Raw genomic sequence first — 12383 nt, 5'->3', positions numbered from 1 at the left:
ATGAACAGGATTTAATTCGTATTAATTTTGCTTTAAAGCAGTGATGTTACCTGTGGAAATAATGGCCTGTCGTCTTTGGACTTCTGGATGCAGTCAGCCACAAGTCTCTTCATGGCTTTGGGACAGCTCTTGTAAAGTTTACTGAGATCTGGGGTTAAGTAGCCCCTGCCCACCATAAAGATGATCTACATCCAACAACGGAGAAGAATCTTTTATTATACATTCATATGTTACCTGAAACATTCAAAACTACCTTTAATTACATTTTTTAATGCAAGTAATGTAACTGTAGGTGGTGCTTTTTGGGAAATGTCAGTCGCAGTACCACAACTTCATGTGCTTATGCTAGACAGCAGTGCCAAACTCTGCAGGACACCAGCCCTCCAGAACCGAATTTGGGCACCCATGTGCTAGGGCATTTACTATGTGGTTGCTAGGGCATTACTATGCGTTCTCTTGGGTGTTTCGGGTGGTTGCTAGGACCTATGCAGTCACTAGGGTGTTTCGGTGGTTATGCTAGGGCATTACTATGCAGTCGCTAGAGTGTTTCAAGTGGTTGCTAGGACACTACTATGCAGTAGCTAGGGCGTTTCTGGGTGGTTATGCTAGGACTTTACTATGCGGTCATTGGGGTGTTCCGGGTGGTTGCTAGGACACTACTATGCGGTCACTAGGGTGTTTCGGTGGTTATGCTAGGGCATTACTATGCAGTCACTAGAGTGTTTCAAGTGGTTGCTAGGACACTACTATGCAGTAGCTAGGGCGTTTTTGTGTGGTTATGCTAGGACTTTACTATGCGGTCTATGGGGTGCTAGGAGGTTGCTAATAAATTTTCACCTAGGTGGTTGCTAGGAGATTACTATGTGATTACTATGTGGTCGCTGAGGTGTTCCGGGTGGTTGCTAGGACTTTACTATGCAGTCGCTGAGGTGTTCTGGGTGGTTGCTAGAACATTACTATGCGGTTGCTGAGGTTCCGGGTGGTTGCTAGGACATTACTATGCGGTGCTGAGGTGTTCCGGGTGGTTGCTAGGACACTACTATGTGGTCGGTGAGGTGTTCCGGGTGGTTGCTAGGACCTATGCGGTCACTAGGGTGTTTCAGGTGGTTGCTAGGACACTACTATGCAGTAGCTAGGGCGTTTTTGTGTGGTTATGCTAGGACTTTACTATGCTGATTGGTGTTGTGTTCCGGGTGGTTGCTAGGACATTACTATGTGTTGCTGAGGTGTTCCGGGTGGTTGCTAGGACATTACTATGCAGTCGCTGAGGTGTTCCAGGTAGTTGCTATGACACTACTATGTGGTCGCTGAGGTGTTCCGGGTGGTTACTAGGACATTACTATGCAGTCGTTGAGGTGTTCCAGGTGGTTGCTAGGACACTACTATGTGGTCGCTGAGGTGTTCCGGGTGGTTGCTAGGACACTACTATGTGGTCGCTGAGGTGTTCCGGGTGGTTGCTTGGACATTTCTATGCAGTTGCTGAGGTGTTCCGGGTGGTTGCTAGAACATTACTATGTGGTTGCTGAGGTGTTCCGGGTGGTTGCTAGGACACTACTATGTGGTTGCTGGGGTTTTCCGGGTGGTTGCTAGGACACTACTATGTGGTTGCTGGGGTTTTCCGGGTGGTTGCTAGGACACTACTATGTGGTTTCTGGGGTTTTCCGGGTGGTTGCTAGGACACTACTATGTGGTTGCTGGGGTGCTCCGGGTGGTTGCTAGGACACTACTATGTGGTTGCCGAGGTGTTCCGAGTGGTTGCTAGTAGTGACTATGCGGTCACTAGGGTGTTTCGGTGGTTATGCTAAGGCATTACTATGCAGTCACTGAGGTGTTCTGGGTTATGCTAGGACATTACTATGTGGTCGCTGAGGTGTTCCGGGTGGTTGCTAGGACACTACTATGCGGTCACTAGGGTGTTTCGGTGGTTATGCTAGGGCAGGGGTGGGGAACCCTGGTCCTGGAGGGCCACTGTCCTGCAGAGTTTAGTTCCAACCCTAATTAAACACACCTGAAAATCTAATTCAAGTCTTCAGGATTACTTGGAAATTAAATTCAGGTGTGTTTGATGAGGGTTGGAACTAAACTCTGCAGGACAGTGGCCCTCCAGGACCCAGGGTTCCCCACTCCTGTGCTAGGGCATTACTATGCAGTCACTAAAGTGTTTCAGGTGGTTGCTTTGGCATTACTTTTCGGTCGCTAGATGTTCTGCGTAGTTGCTAGGGTATTCTGGGTGGTTGCTTTACTTACTGGTTTTGTTTCAGAAAATGTATTAGCAAATGTACAAAGTAACATGAACTTTAATAAATGTGACACTGTACCTCAAAAACAATCCTAAGCCAAACGGGTATGTTTGTACAAAAATCCATTGCAGTGGTCAATATTATCGATTTTTCTTTTATGCCAAAAATGTATAGTATCATTAGTATATGTAAAGATCATGTCCCATTAATATATTTTGTACATTTCCTACCGTTAATAAAAAAAAAAAAATTGTGAGTGGATGCAGCAAAATTGCCTAAAAAACTACCTGTTCCCTAGGGTTTTCTCATTCAAGTTTGATTAATGTAAAAGCTTCCAACTTCCCCCATTCAGTTAACAAGATCATTACAGTGGTAAGCCAGTAGAGAGCACTTAAACAAATATGTTTTTCATTAATATGCCTTGCTGTATACAGACTTCATTGGACATTGATCTTTAAATGCGATTTTCTCAATATTTAGGTTTTTGCACTCTAAAGTTTACAGATTTTCAAAATCTCAGCCAAATATTGTCCTAACCCAGGGGTGCCCAATAGGGCTGTTCCGAATACCATTTTTTGAGCTTCGAAGCTCTAGTAGAAATAAAATCGAATATTCGAAGCTTCGTTAGGAGGGGCTGAACATATTTTTCTCTTTAATAAAGGCAGGAATCTGTGTGTGTGTGTGTGTGTGTGTCTGTTTATCTACAGTTTTATTATGTGGCGGATGTGTTGCTGCGGACTCAAGGGAGTTTAGTGCCTTTTTTTCATGCAATACGGACATGTGACACGTTTAGAATAAACTTTAAGAAATAAACTTTAAAAATACTACAGAACAGCGCAAGCTGGAAGCGGCGTGCCTGTCACGCGTCCTGCGAGAACAGCATTAGTGAAACAAAACACAAGAGCAATACTTTTAATAAGGTAGCCTAACATTTTTCTAACAAATAAACATTCCCGTATCAGAAATTAGCAGCACAGTAATTACTGACAACGAAGGGTAGGCTATTTAAATAAAACAACGAAAATAAATGAACGAAGTTCAACAAACTGTAATAAAACTTTAGCATACTTTCAAAATCAAGTTTATTTACTAACACTTACACCATCCAATATGCTTTTTTTCATCAGCAGAACAATAAAGAAGATATTTTGCAGAAACCCCAGTGCTCCGTCATGCAAGTCAACCGATCCGCACCCTTTAAGAGCTAAAGCATATATATCCAATACAAAAGTAATCCCCCATAACTCTGTGTGACATATTGACGTCTTGTGAAGCAAATCAATCAGTTTTTGCAAGAAACTGAACGTTATTTACAACACTATTAGCGTGAATGCCAAAGCAGGAAGCGCGCTTTCCGTTCGAGGCGATCTCTTCCACTGGTGGCGTTTGGTGGCTGTTGACTATGGATGTTGGTCTCTCTGCGCCACCTATAGAGCGGGAGCGTGAAGCGCACTTCCTGCTTGGCAAAAGCTCTGCATTAACGCTGAAAAATATTTATATATATATATTCGAATCTCAAAACTGAAAATCGAATGTCAACCCACGGAACGAATATTCGAATTTTCTGGTCCAGCCCTAGTGCCCAACCCTGCTCCTGGAGGGCTACCGTCCTGCACACTTCAGTTCCAACCCAGCTCCCACACACCTGTCTGTAATTATTAAGCAACCCTGAACACCTTGATTAGCTGCTTCAGCTGTGTTTGATTGGGGTTGGAGCTCAAATCTGCAGGACGGTAGCCTTCCAGGAACACGGTTGGCATCCCTGTCTTAACCTAACAAATATAAATCTTAATAAAGAAATTACCCTTACGACTGGTTTTGTGGTCCAAGGTTCCTAATGCTGTAAAAGTACTGTTCATTGTTGTTAACTAATGCTAAGAATGTACCTTATTGTTGTTACTGAGCAACAAAAGTGATGCCTAAGCAAATACTAATGCTAATAATGAATTATATTAAGATAACCTTGATATATTTGTTAAAAAGATCAGGCCTTTGTTTTTAGCTTTAAACTGAAGCCCACAGACTCTTTAAAAAACAAAGCAGGGTCACAGGCAACACTAGCAGTGACTTTGCTTTTAAATGGATCTTTAGCCTTTGGGCAGCTAAATTTAGCAGCATGGCTCCAGGGTGACTGCCCAGCCAGATCACACTTAGGCTACTGCCAAACACATTTCAGCAGATCTAAGAAACACTGAGAACCAAACTCATGAGCTGAGTAATAGCTTAAGACACACCACAAACCAGTGGTGGCCGTCAGGACCAGCAAAGCCTTCTCTGCTGGCCTTAACACTGTCTGAATTACTGATTTATATTTTAATATATTTTTCCATGAATGTGTATTCATTAATCCCATAATAGTATATTATCTGTTTAATAGCTTTTCTCTTGGTTGCGCTGTATTTATGATAGAGCATTTATCCAATCATATTTCATCATGGGTCTAAGAAATCTGCCTAGGCCTTCAGAACGAGCAGTGCGGGTGCCGTCAGCTTAAGATGAATGGCAATAAAATGTAGCATTAACCAATCAGATTTTGAGTTTGTGTCACCAGTGCCATCCAGCTAGGCATGGGCCGGTTACCGGTTTCAAGGTATACTGAGGTTTTAAAGAGTCAAGGTTTCAAAACCACTAACATTTTCTGTAATACCATTTGCAAGGTTTGAGCTGGGTTTACACAAATGTAATTAAATCATTAAGTCATGTAATTTACATTAAATATATGATGGTTTCAGCAGTAACAACATAAACAAGCCGCTGTCGCAGTCCGCACGTAACTTCTGGTAAACTCCGCTAATAATAAATAACAACGAAGTACTTTAACTCTTTCCCCGCCATTGACGAGATATCTCGTCAATTAAGAGAAAACGCTTCCCCGCCAATGACGAGATTTTCCGTCTTTCCGCAATACCGCTATTATCCACCAGGTGGCGCCCTTCCGCAACTTTTTAAAACCGGAAGTATTGCCCTATGACAAGCTGCTGCATGTCCGTGTCTGTTTTAAAGATCGCTCTGAATGGGATCTCTATGAAAAGTCCGTCACAAATATGGAATTATTTCTGCTTTTTGCTCAAAATATGGTGTTTTTGCAAAAACCTACCCATATTCAAAAGCTGATTGCAAAAGAACCACTAAAGGTAGGATGAAACGGTTTTTTTGTTTGAAAGCAGAGGGTCTGTTCTTTCATTTGGTATATTGTATGTTTATTTATTTAAAGAAGAACATTTTCTGGAAGGCATTAAACTTTGGTGAAAATTATGAAAAACGCTGGCGCTGGCTGGCAATTTTTTTTAAAAACGCTGGCGGTGAAAGAGTTAAACGTAGTTTATTTATATAACAAGCAAAAAAACAACACACAGATTACCTAGGAGACCAAAACATTTGTTATTTTCGACGAGGCATTCGTTCAAGAGATCAGTTTAGCAACTAGTCAGACCATTAAAAAAACGAAACCGGAAGTAAAGTTCGGATCCAGACATGTATCACGTGCGTCCGATGAAACCGTCTATATTACAAAAATATTTTTTGAAAGAAAATTATAATTTAAGGCTTTATTTTCACTCAGCAAACGTGATTGTATGTTACTTAAAAATAAAATGCATTTGGTCCAGTTAAAAAGTTTTTGTTTGTTTAGGTCTGAAAATAAAACATTTTAGTGTTGCAATGGAAAAACCACAATACTATGAAACGGTGGTATTTTTGCTTATCATACCGCCAAAATCTCATACCGGTCCATGCCTACATCCAGCAGGCCTACAATGAGGAGCGTTTTCGCATAATTTGATTGAATTGACTCTCAGCAGTTTCAAGCAGGCCACACCAAAAGATTTTTTAATCTTATCAGATTTTCAGAATGTGAGAGACCACACACAAAAAAACTAATTGAAGATTTAACACTTTTGTTCCTATAGACGGTTTCATCAGACACATGTGCATTGTCGCAGTTACGCGTCTGGATGAAACTTAACCTCTGGTCTCGGTTTGTAAAATGGTTTGGCAAGGTCTAAACTGAACTAAAAAATTACAAAAAACAAGGGGACCCCTTGTCTTTTCCTAAAGACAAGGCGAGACGGTGATCATGGATCACAGCTATGTGAAGGGAGGTTTGGCAAATGATCTGTAGTCAAGATTGTTTACATTATATAGTACACATTTTACACAGCTCAGTGTGGTTTTTGAAACACTTTAGCTCTGATTAAAACTAAGATAATCTACTTGTTTATTTTGCTTGTTATCAGAAATAAACTACTCTAAAAGGACTTCGTTGTTATTGAGTCTTTGCGGAAGTTTACAGGAAATTACGTTTGTTCCTGAAAGCCGTTTGTTTATGCTGTTACCATTGAAAATGTCTATACATGATAAACATAATGAACTGGGGTGCATTTCCCAAAAGCAACTATAGTCACAAGTTCTGTCATTACCAATAGAGTTCAATGGAATTTATGACCTTTGTTAGCTAAATATGCTTTTGGAAACACACCTGAATGATTATTTAATCTTACCTGATCTCGATCTCCAATCATAGAATAAGGCAATTCTCCCGTCATCAGCTCATACAGAACAATTCCATACGAATACACATCTGACTGAAAACTGTAAGGATCGTTATTCTCCATCCGGATTACCTCAGGAGCCTAAAGTAAAAATGTGTTAAAACTCCAGCTGTAATTATTTTATATAGTAGTATACACACAAAATACTATCATCTTTAATGTATCTTCACAGCAGATGTGGACAGTACTTAAGTATTTTCTTTGGAAAACATACATCCCAAACGCATATTATCATAATTTTTTACTCATTTCATAAATACAAGTTTTTGTTTAACATTTAATATTTATGTACATTAAACATCTAGTACTTTTTTACTTTTCTCAGGTAAAAGTACTTTTTACTTCAGTAAAAGTATAAAAGCACATAATTTGAATGTTACGGAGCCCCTAAGGGGACATGTAGCAAAAATTAAATAAAGTTGGTTTCATGGCGTTTACTTTTGTAAAACCATGGCGTTTACTTTCATGAAACCATCGCGTTTACTTTCGTGAAACTATCGCCTGGGTATGTGAAACAATCCTGTTTACTTTCGCACGCGCACGTGAAAACTTTTGCTTGCACGTGAAAACAAAAAGTTTCATGCGTGCAAAAGTAAACGCGATAGTTTCATGTGCGCACAAGATAGTTTCGCCAAAGTGAACGCGATAGTTTCGCCAAAGTGAACGCGATAGTTTCGCCAAAGTGAACGCGATAGTTTCGCCAAAGTGAACGCGATAGTTTCGCCAAAGTGAACACGATAGTTTCGCCAAAGTGAACGCGATAGTTTCGCCAAAGTGAACGCGATAGTTTCGCCAAAGTGAACGCGATAGTTTCGCCGAAGTGAACGCGATAGTTTCGCCGAAGTGAACGCGATAGTTTCGCCAAAGTGAACGCGATAGTTTCGCCGAAGGGAACGCAATGGTTTCGCCGAAGTGAACGCGATAGTTTCGCCAAAGTGAACGCGATAGTTTCGCCAAAGTGAACGCGATAGTTTCGCCAAAGTGAACGCGATAGTTTCGCCAAAGTGAACGCGATAGTTTCGCCAAAGTGAACGCGATAGTTTCGCCAAAGTGAACGCGATAGTTTCGCCAAAGTGAACGCGATAGTTTCGCCAAAGTGAACGCGATAGTTTCGCCAAAGTGAACGCGATAGTTTCGCCAAAGTGAACGCGATAGTTTCGCCAAAGTGAACGCGATAGTTTCGCCGAAGTGAACGCGATAGTTTCGCCGAAGTGAACGCGATAGTTTCGCCGAAGTGAACGCGATAGTTTCGCCGAAGTGAACGCGATAGTTTCGCCGAAGTGAACGCGATAGTTTCGCCGAAGTGAACGCGATAGTTTCGCCGAAGTGAACGCGATAGTTTCGCCGAAGTGAACGCGATAGTTTCGCCGAAGTGAACGCGATAGTTTCGCCGAAGTGAACGCGATAGTTTCGCCGAAGTGAACGCGATAGTTTCGCCGAAGTGAACGCGATAGTTTCGCCGAAGTGAACGCGATAGTTTCGCCGAAGTGAACGCGATAGTTTCGCCGAAGTGAACGCGATAGTTTCGCCGAAGTGAACGCGATAGTTTCGCCGAAGTGAACGCGATAGTTTCGCCGAAGTGAACGCGATAGTTTCGCCGAAGTGAACGCGATAGTTTCGCCGAAGTGAACGCGGTAGTTTCGCCGAAGTGAACGCGATAGTTTCGCCGAAGTGAACGCGATAGTTTCGCCGAAGTGAACGCGATAGTTTCGCCGAAGTGAACGCGGTAGTTTCGCCGAAGTGAACGCGGTAGTTTCGCCGAAGTGAACGCGGTAGTTTCGCCAAAGTGAACGCGGTAGTTTCGCCAAAGTGAACGCGGTAGTTTCGCCAAAGTGAACGCGGTAGTTTCGCCAAAGTGAACGCGATAGTTTCGCCAAAGTGAACGCGGTAGTTTCGCCAAAGTGAACGCGGTAGTTTCGCCAAAGTGAACGCGGTAGTTTCGCCAAAGTGAACGCGGTAGTTTCGCCAAAGTGAACGCGATAGTTTCGAAAAAGTAAACGCGATAGTTTCGAAAAAGTAAACACGATAGTTCCACGTGCGCACGCGATAGTTTCAAGGTGAAGTAAGATTTTTCTAAAGACAAACACCCTGATAAAGCATAGATGCTTGAAAATGTAACAAAAATACTCAAGTACTGTCCACCTCTGGAAAATTGCCAAAAATCCAGATACTAATGTATTTATTAGACACAATGATATAATATCAATATGTGGAAGTAGAGTATTTGTTGTTTTTTAAGTAACAGTACACAGTATCTTATGTATAAAAGTGTTCAGAAATTTAGGTTTGAACCCACCATCCACAGAATTGATCCAGATGGTTGCTCTACTCGATGTGATCCGCTCCACCTGGCTTTAACTGTTGCCAGTCCAAAATCTCCAATCTTCACTGTCAATCCTTCATGTAGGAAAATATCTAAGCATCCCATTAAGGAACAATATGGCTGCTGAAGCACACATATACACAAGAACTGACCACAGAACTATTTAAGGGATAGTTTACCCACAACAATGAAAATTATGTCATTATGTACTCACCCTCTAGTTGTATCAAACATAAAAAATGTCTTTGTTCTGCTGAACACCTAAAATATTTGTAATCATGCAAAAAACAGAAGCACCCTTGACTTTCGTAGTAGGGAAGTCAATGTTGCTCAAAACTGTTTAGTTACAAACATTGCTAAATATATCTTCCTTTATGTTCAGCAGAACAAAGAAATGTATACAGGTTGAAAACAACTTGAGTTGGGTAAAAAAGTAAAAAAATGACTTTGGTGTGTGACCAGACCAAAACAAACAAAACAAAAAAGTTTGACCATTTCTTCTTATTTTGCAGGTGTTGATTAATCATTCAGTATGTTTATTCAGCAGCTGTACATTTTGTTGAACACTTCAAAACTTTGTAAAAGATACTGTTTGACTTCATGTCCCGATGGATGATATTCTTTGCATGTAAGTAACTACAAAAGAGAAAACTTGATGAGTAATATGACATATGTGACCCAGACATAAAATCATCCTACATCATCAAAATAACATTCTGTGAGAATATAACCTTGTTATCTTTAATATCGACAGAGTTAAGTGAAATCAAACTTTAATGCTTCTTTAATCTCTTCATTAGATTATGAATTTCACAGACAGGGTTATACATTTTAAATCATATTTGCAGAGGTCATTTTCTGTATATATTTGGCATTATCACTGTGCTGGTGGAGTAAACAGTCTAAAGTGTTAACTGATAAACCACCTCTATGTTTACGTATAAACACCCCCAACATTTTGTTCTATTTTTATGCATCGTCCCATTTCTATAAATAACAAATGGTAATGTGATTGAAATGTAAATCTGTCACCAAAGTAACATAATGCTGTCATTTACTATGGCAAGATGCTACACTATGAAATTGTTGGAGGTCCAAAAACATTAACTTAAAATACCAGTAATAAAAACATCCATTTTAAACAATTGGTCTTCCCCACATTTGTTGACCTGGTCAAAGATGGTGCGTCCTTTAAAACCGCGCAATGTTCTGATGCAAACCTTTCACTTGTGAGAGATGTCAGATAAGACGTTAGATGCTGATTAGATGCTGACATGCAAGGTTGCGTGATATGCCCTAATCTTAAAAAACTGCTACATGTTTGCATTATATTGCATAGTTTTGTTCAGACTAGATGGGTTTACTTGCAACCAGGATAAACACAGTTTGTGTGTTTTGCATAGTGAATTATTGTCTTCAGCTGACAGTCAACATTTAGAAACCAAATACTCACACTATAAAGGCATTTCTTAATAAATTTGTCAATTTTCCTATTCGGTCCGTCAATAAAATTTCCAAACTATTTGCTATGATATTAAGCCATTTTGGTAACACTTTACAATAAGCTTGTAATTGTTAACAATTAGTTATTAGTTAAGGTTGTAATTGTTAAAGGGATAGTTCACTCAAGATATTTTGAGAAATGTTTGGACCCAAACAGATCTACGGCACCATTGACTTCCATAGTATTCTTTTTTCCTACTATGGAGCTCAATCATGCCTTCAACTTTTTCCCCGCCAATGACGAGAATTTCTGGCTTTCCGCAATACCACTATTCTCGACCAGGTGGCGCACTTATACATCCCGGAAGTAACACCTCAGGTGAAAGAGAAAGAACTCTGTGCATGTTTTAAGGATTGCTCTGCATCTGATCTAGGGCTGAACGATAAATCGCATGTGATTGTGCACACGCATCTCGTCAGTAATGGCGGTTCCTTGATTTGTAGTAAATTGCCATCAGCTGTTTTCAGATGGAGTAGCATTAACTACAAAGTGTCCTAGCAACCACCTGAAACACTCTAGCGACTGCATAATAATGCCCTAGCAACCACCCGGAACACATCAGCAACCACATAATAATGTCCTAGCAACCATCCTACGGCACTTCTGTGTGCCCTGCTGAAAAAAACAATAAAACCATTACAAAAAAATTCTAATGGTTTCCATTAAAATACCATTAGGAACCATTAGCTTTTACCATTAAAACCACTACACTTTAGTGTGTTTTGGGCCATATTCCATTAGAACCAATACATAGAACCAATAAAACCAATACATACCATTAGAGACCAACAAAGACCAATACACTGTTGCGTTTTGGGCCATATTCCATTAGAAACAATAAAATTCCCAATAAAACCATTAGAATTTTCTGTAATGGTTTTATTGTTTTTTTGCAGCAGGCTAGTAATGCCCTCAAAAGTAAAATCTAAAAGTAGCTGATGGCGATTTACTACTAATCAAGGAACGGACATTACTAACGAGATGCGCGTGATATCGCATGCGATTTATCATGTAGCCCTGATCTGATCTCTATCAAAAGCCCTTCACAAAAATGTAATCATCTCAGCTTTTTGCTCAAAACTTTTTGTTTTTGAAGAAACCTACCCACATTTGATAAAAAGAGAACTAATGAAGGGTTTTTTTGAAAGCAGAGGATCTGTTCTTTCTTTTGATATATTGTATGTTTATATATTTAAAGAAGAACATTTTTGGGAAGGCTTTAAACTTGTGAAAATCATGAAAAATGCTGGCACTGGCTGGCAACTTTTTTCAAATGATGGCGGGGAAAGAGTTAATCTGCCTGTTTACAAACATTTTTCAAAATATCTTGATTTGTATTCAGTAGAATAAAGAAATTTCTACAGGTTTGTAACAACTTAAGAGTGAGTATTTTTATTTTTGGGGAACTATCTCTTCATTAAATGTATTAATTAACAATGTGCAGTATGAGCTTACTTTGTTAATGTTAGTTCACATAATAGCTTCCTGCATATTTACCACGTACATTAAAAGTACAGATCTCTGAATTCCCTTCTGAAATACTCACTCCATGCCCTGAGCTGTCTGTCTGGCGATGTCGATGAGCTGAAACATCTGGAAGTTTGTCTCCTGCACATGTAGATGTTTGTAGAGGCTGCTGCCCTCACACCACTGCGTCACAATGGCCAGATTTTCCTTGGTCATGTAACCCATGAACAAAACGATATTGACATGCCTGGTCTTTCTGTGATCAAGAAGAAAAAACAGATAAGGCATAATTGCCTGCA

The 12383-nt window shown here is 40.1% G+C and overlaps 1 protein-coding gene across 3 annotated transcripts in view; it reads right to left on the bottom strand.

The window, feature by feature from the left end:
- Window positions 1-12383, bottom strand: part of raf1b (Raf-1 proto-oncogene, serine/threonine kinase b) — a 34062-nt gene that overhangs the window by 1294 nt on the left and 20385 nt on the right. For all 3 annotated transcript variants that reach the window (XM_065265961.2, XM_065265959.2, XM_065265960.2), the window contains 5 exons: window positions 12164-12340; window positions 9703-9749; window positions 9087-9205; window positions 6740-6871; window positions 51-185 (listed from right to left, as the gene is read on the bottom strand). In XM_065265961.2, the coding sequence (XP_065122033.1) occupies window positions 51-185; window positions 6740-6871; window positions 9087-9205; window positions 9703-9749; window positions 12164-12340 (610 nt within the window). The remainder of the gene's footprint in view (window positions 1-50; window positions 186-6739; window positions 6872-9086; window positions 9206-9702; window positions 9750-12163; window positions 12341-12383) is intronic.

Source organism: Paramisgurnus dabryanus, chromosome 14 (genome assembly GCF_030506205.2).
Source record: "Paramisgurnus dabryanus chromosome 14, PD_genome_1.1, whole genome shotgun sequence".
NCBI lineage: Eukaryota > Metazoa > Chordata > Actinopteri > Cypriniformes > Cobitidae > Paramisgurnus > Paramisgurnus dabryanus.
Note: the sequence above shows the minus strand (reverse complement) of the source record. Positions and strands in the feature narration are given on the sequence as shown.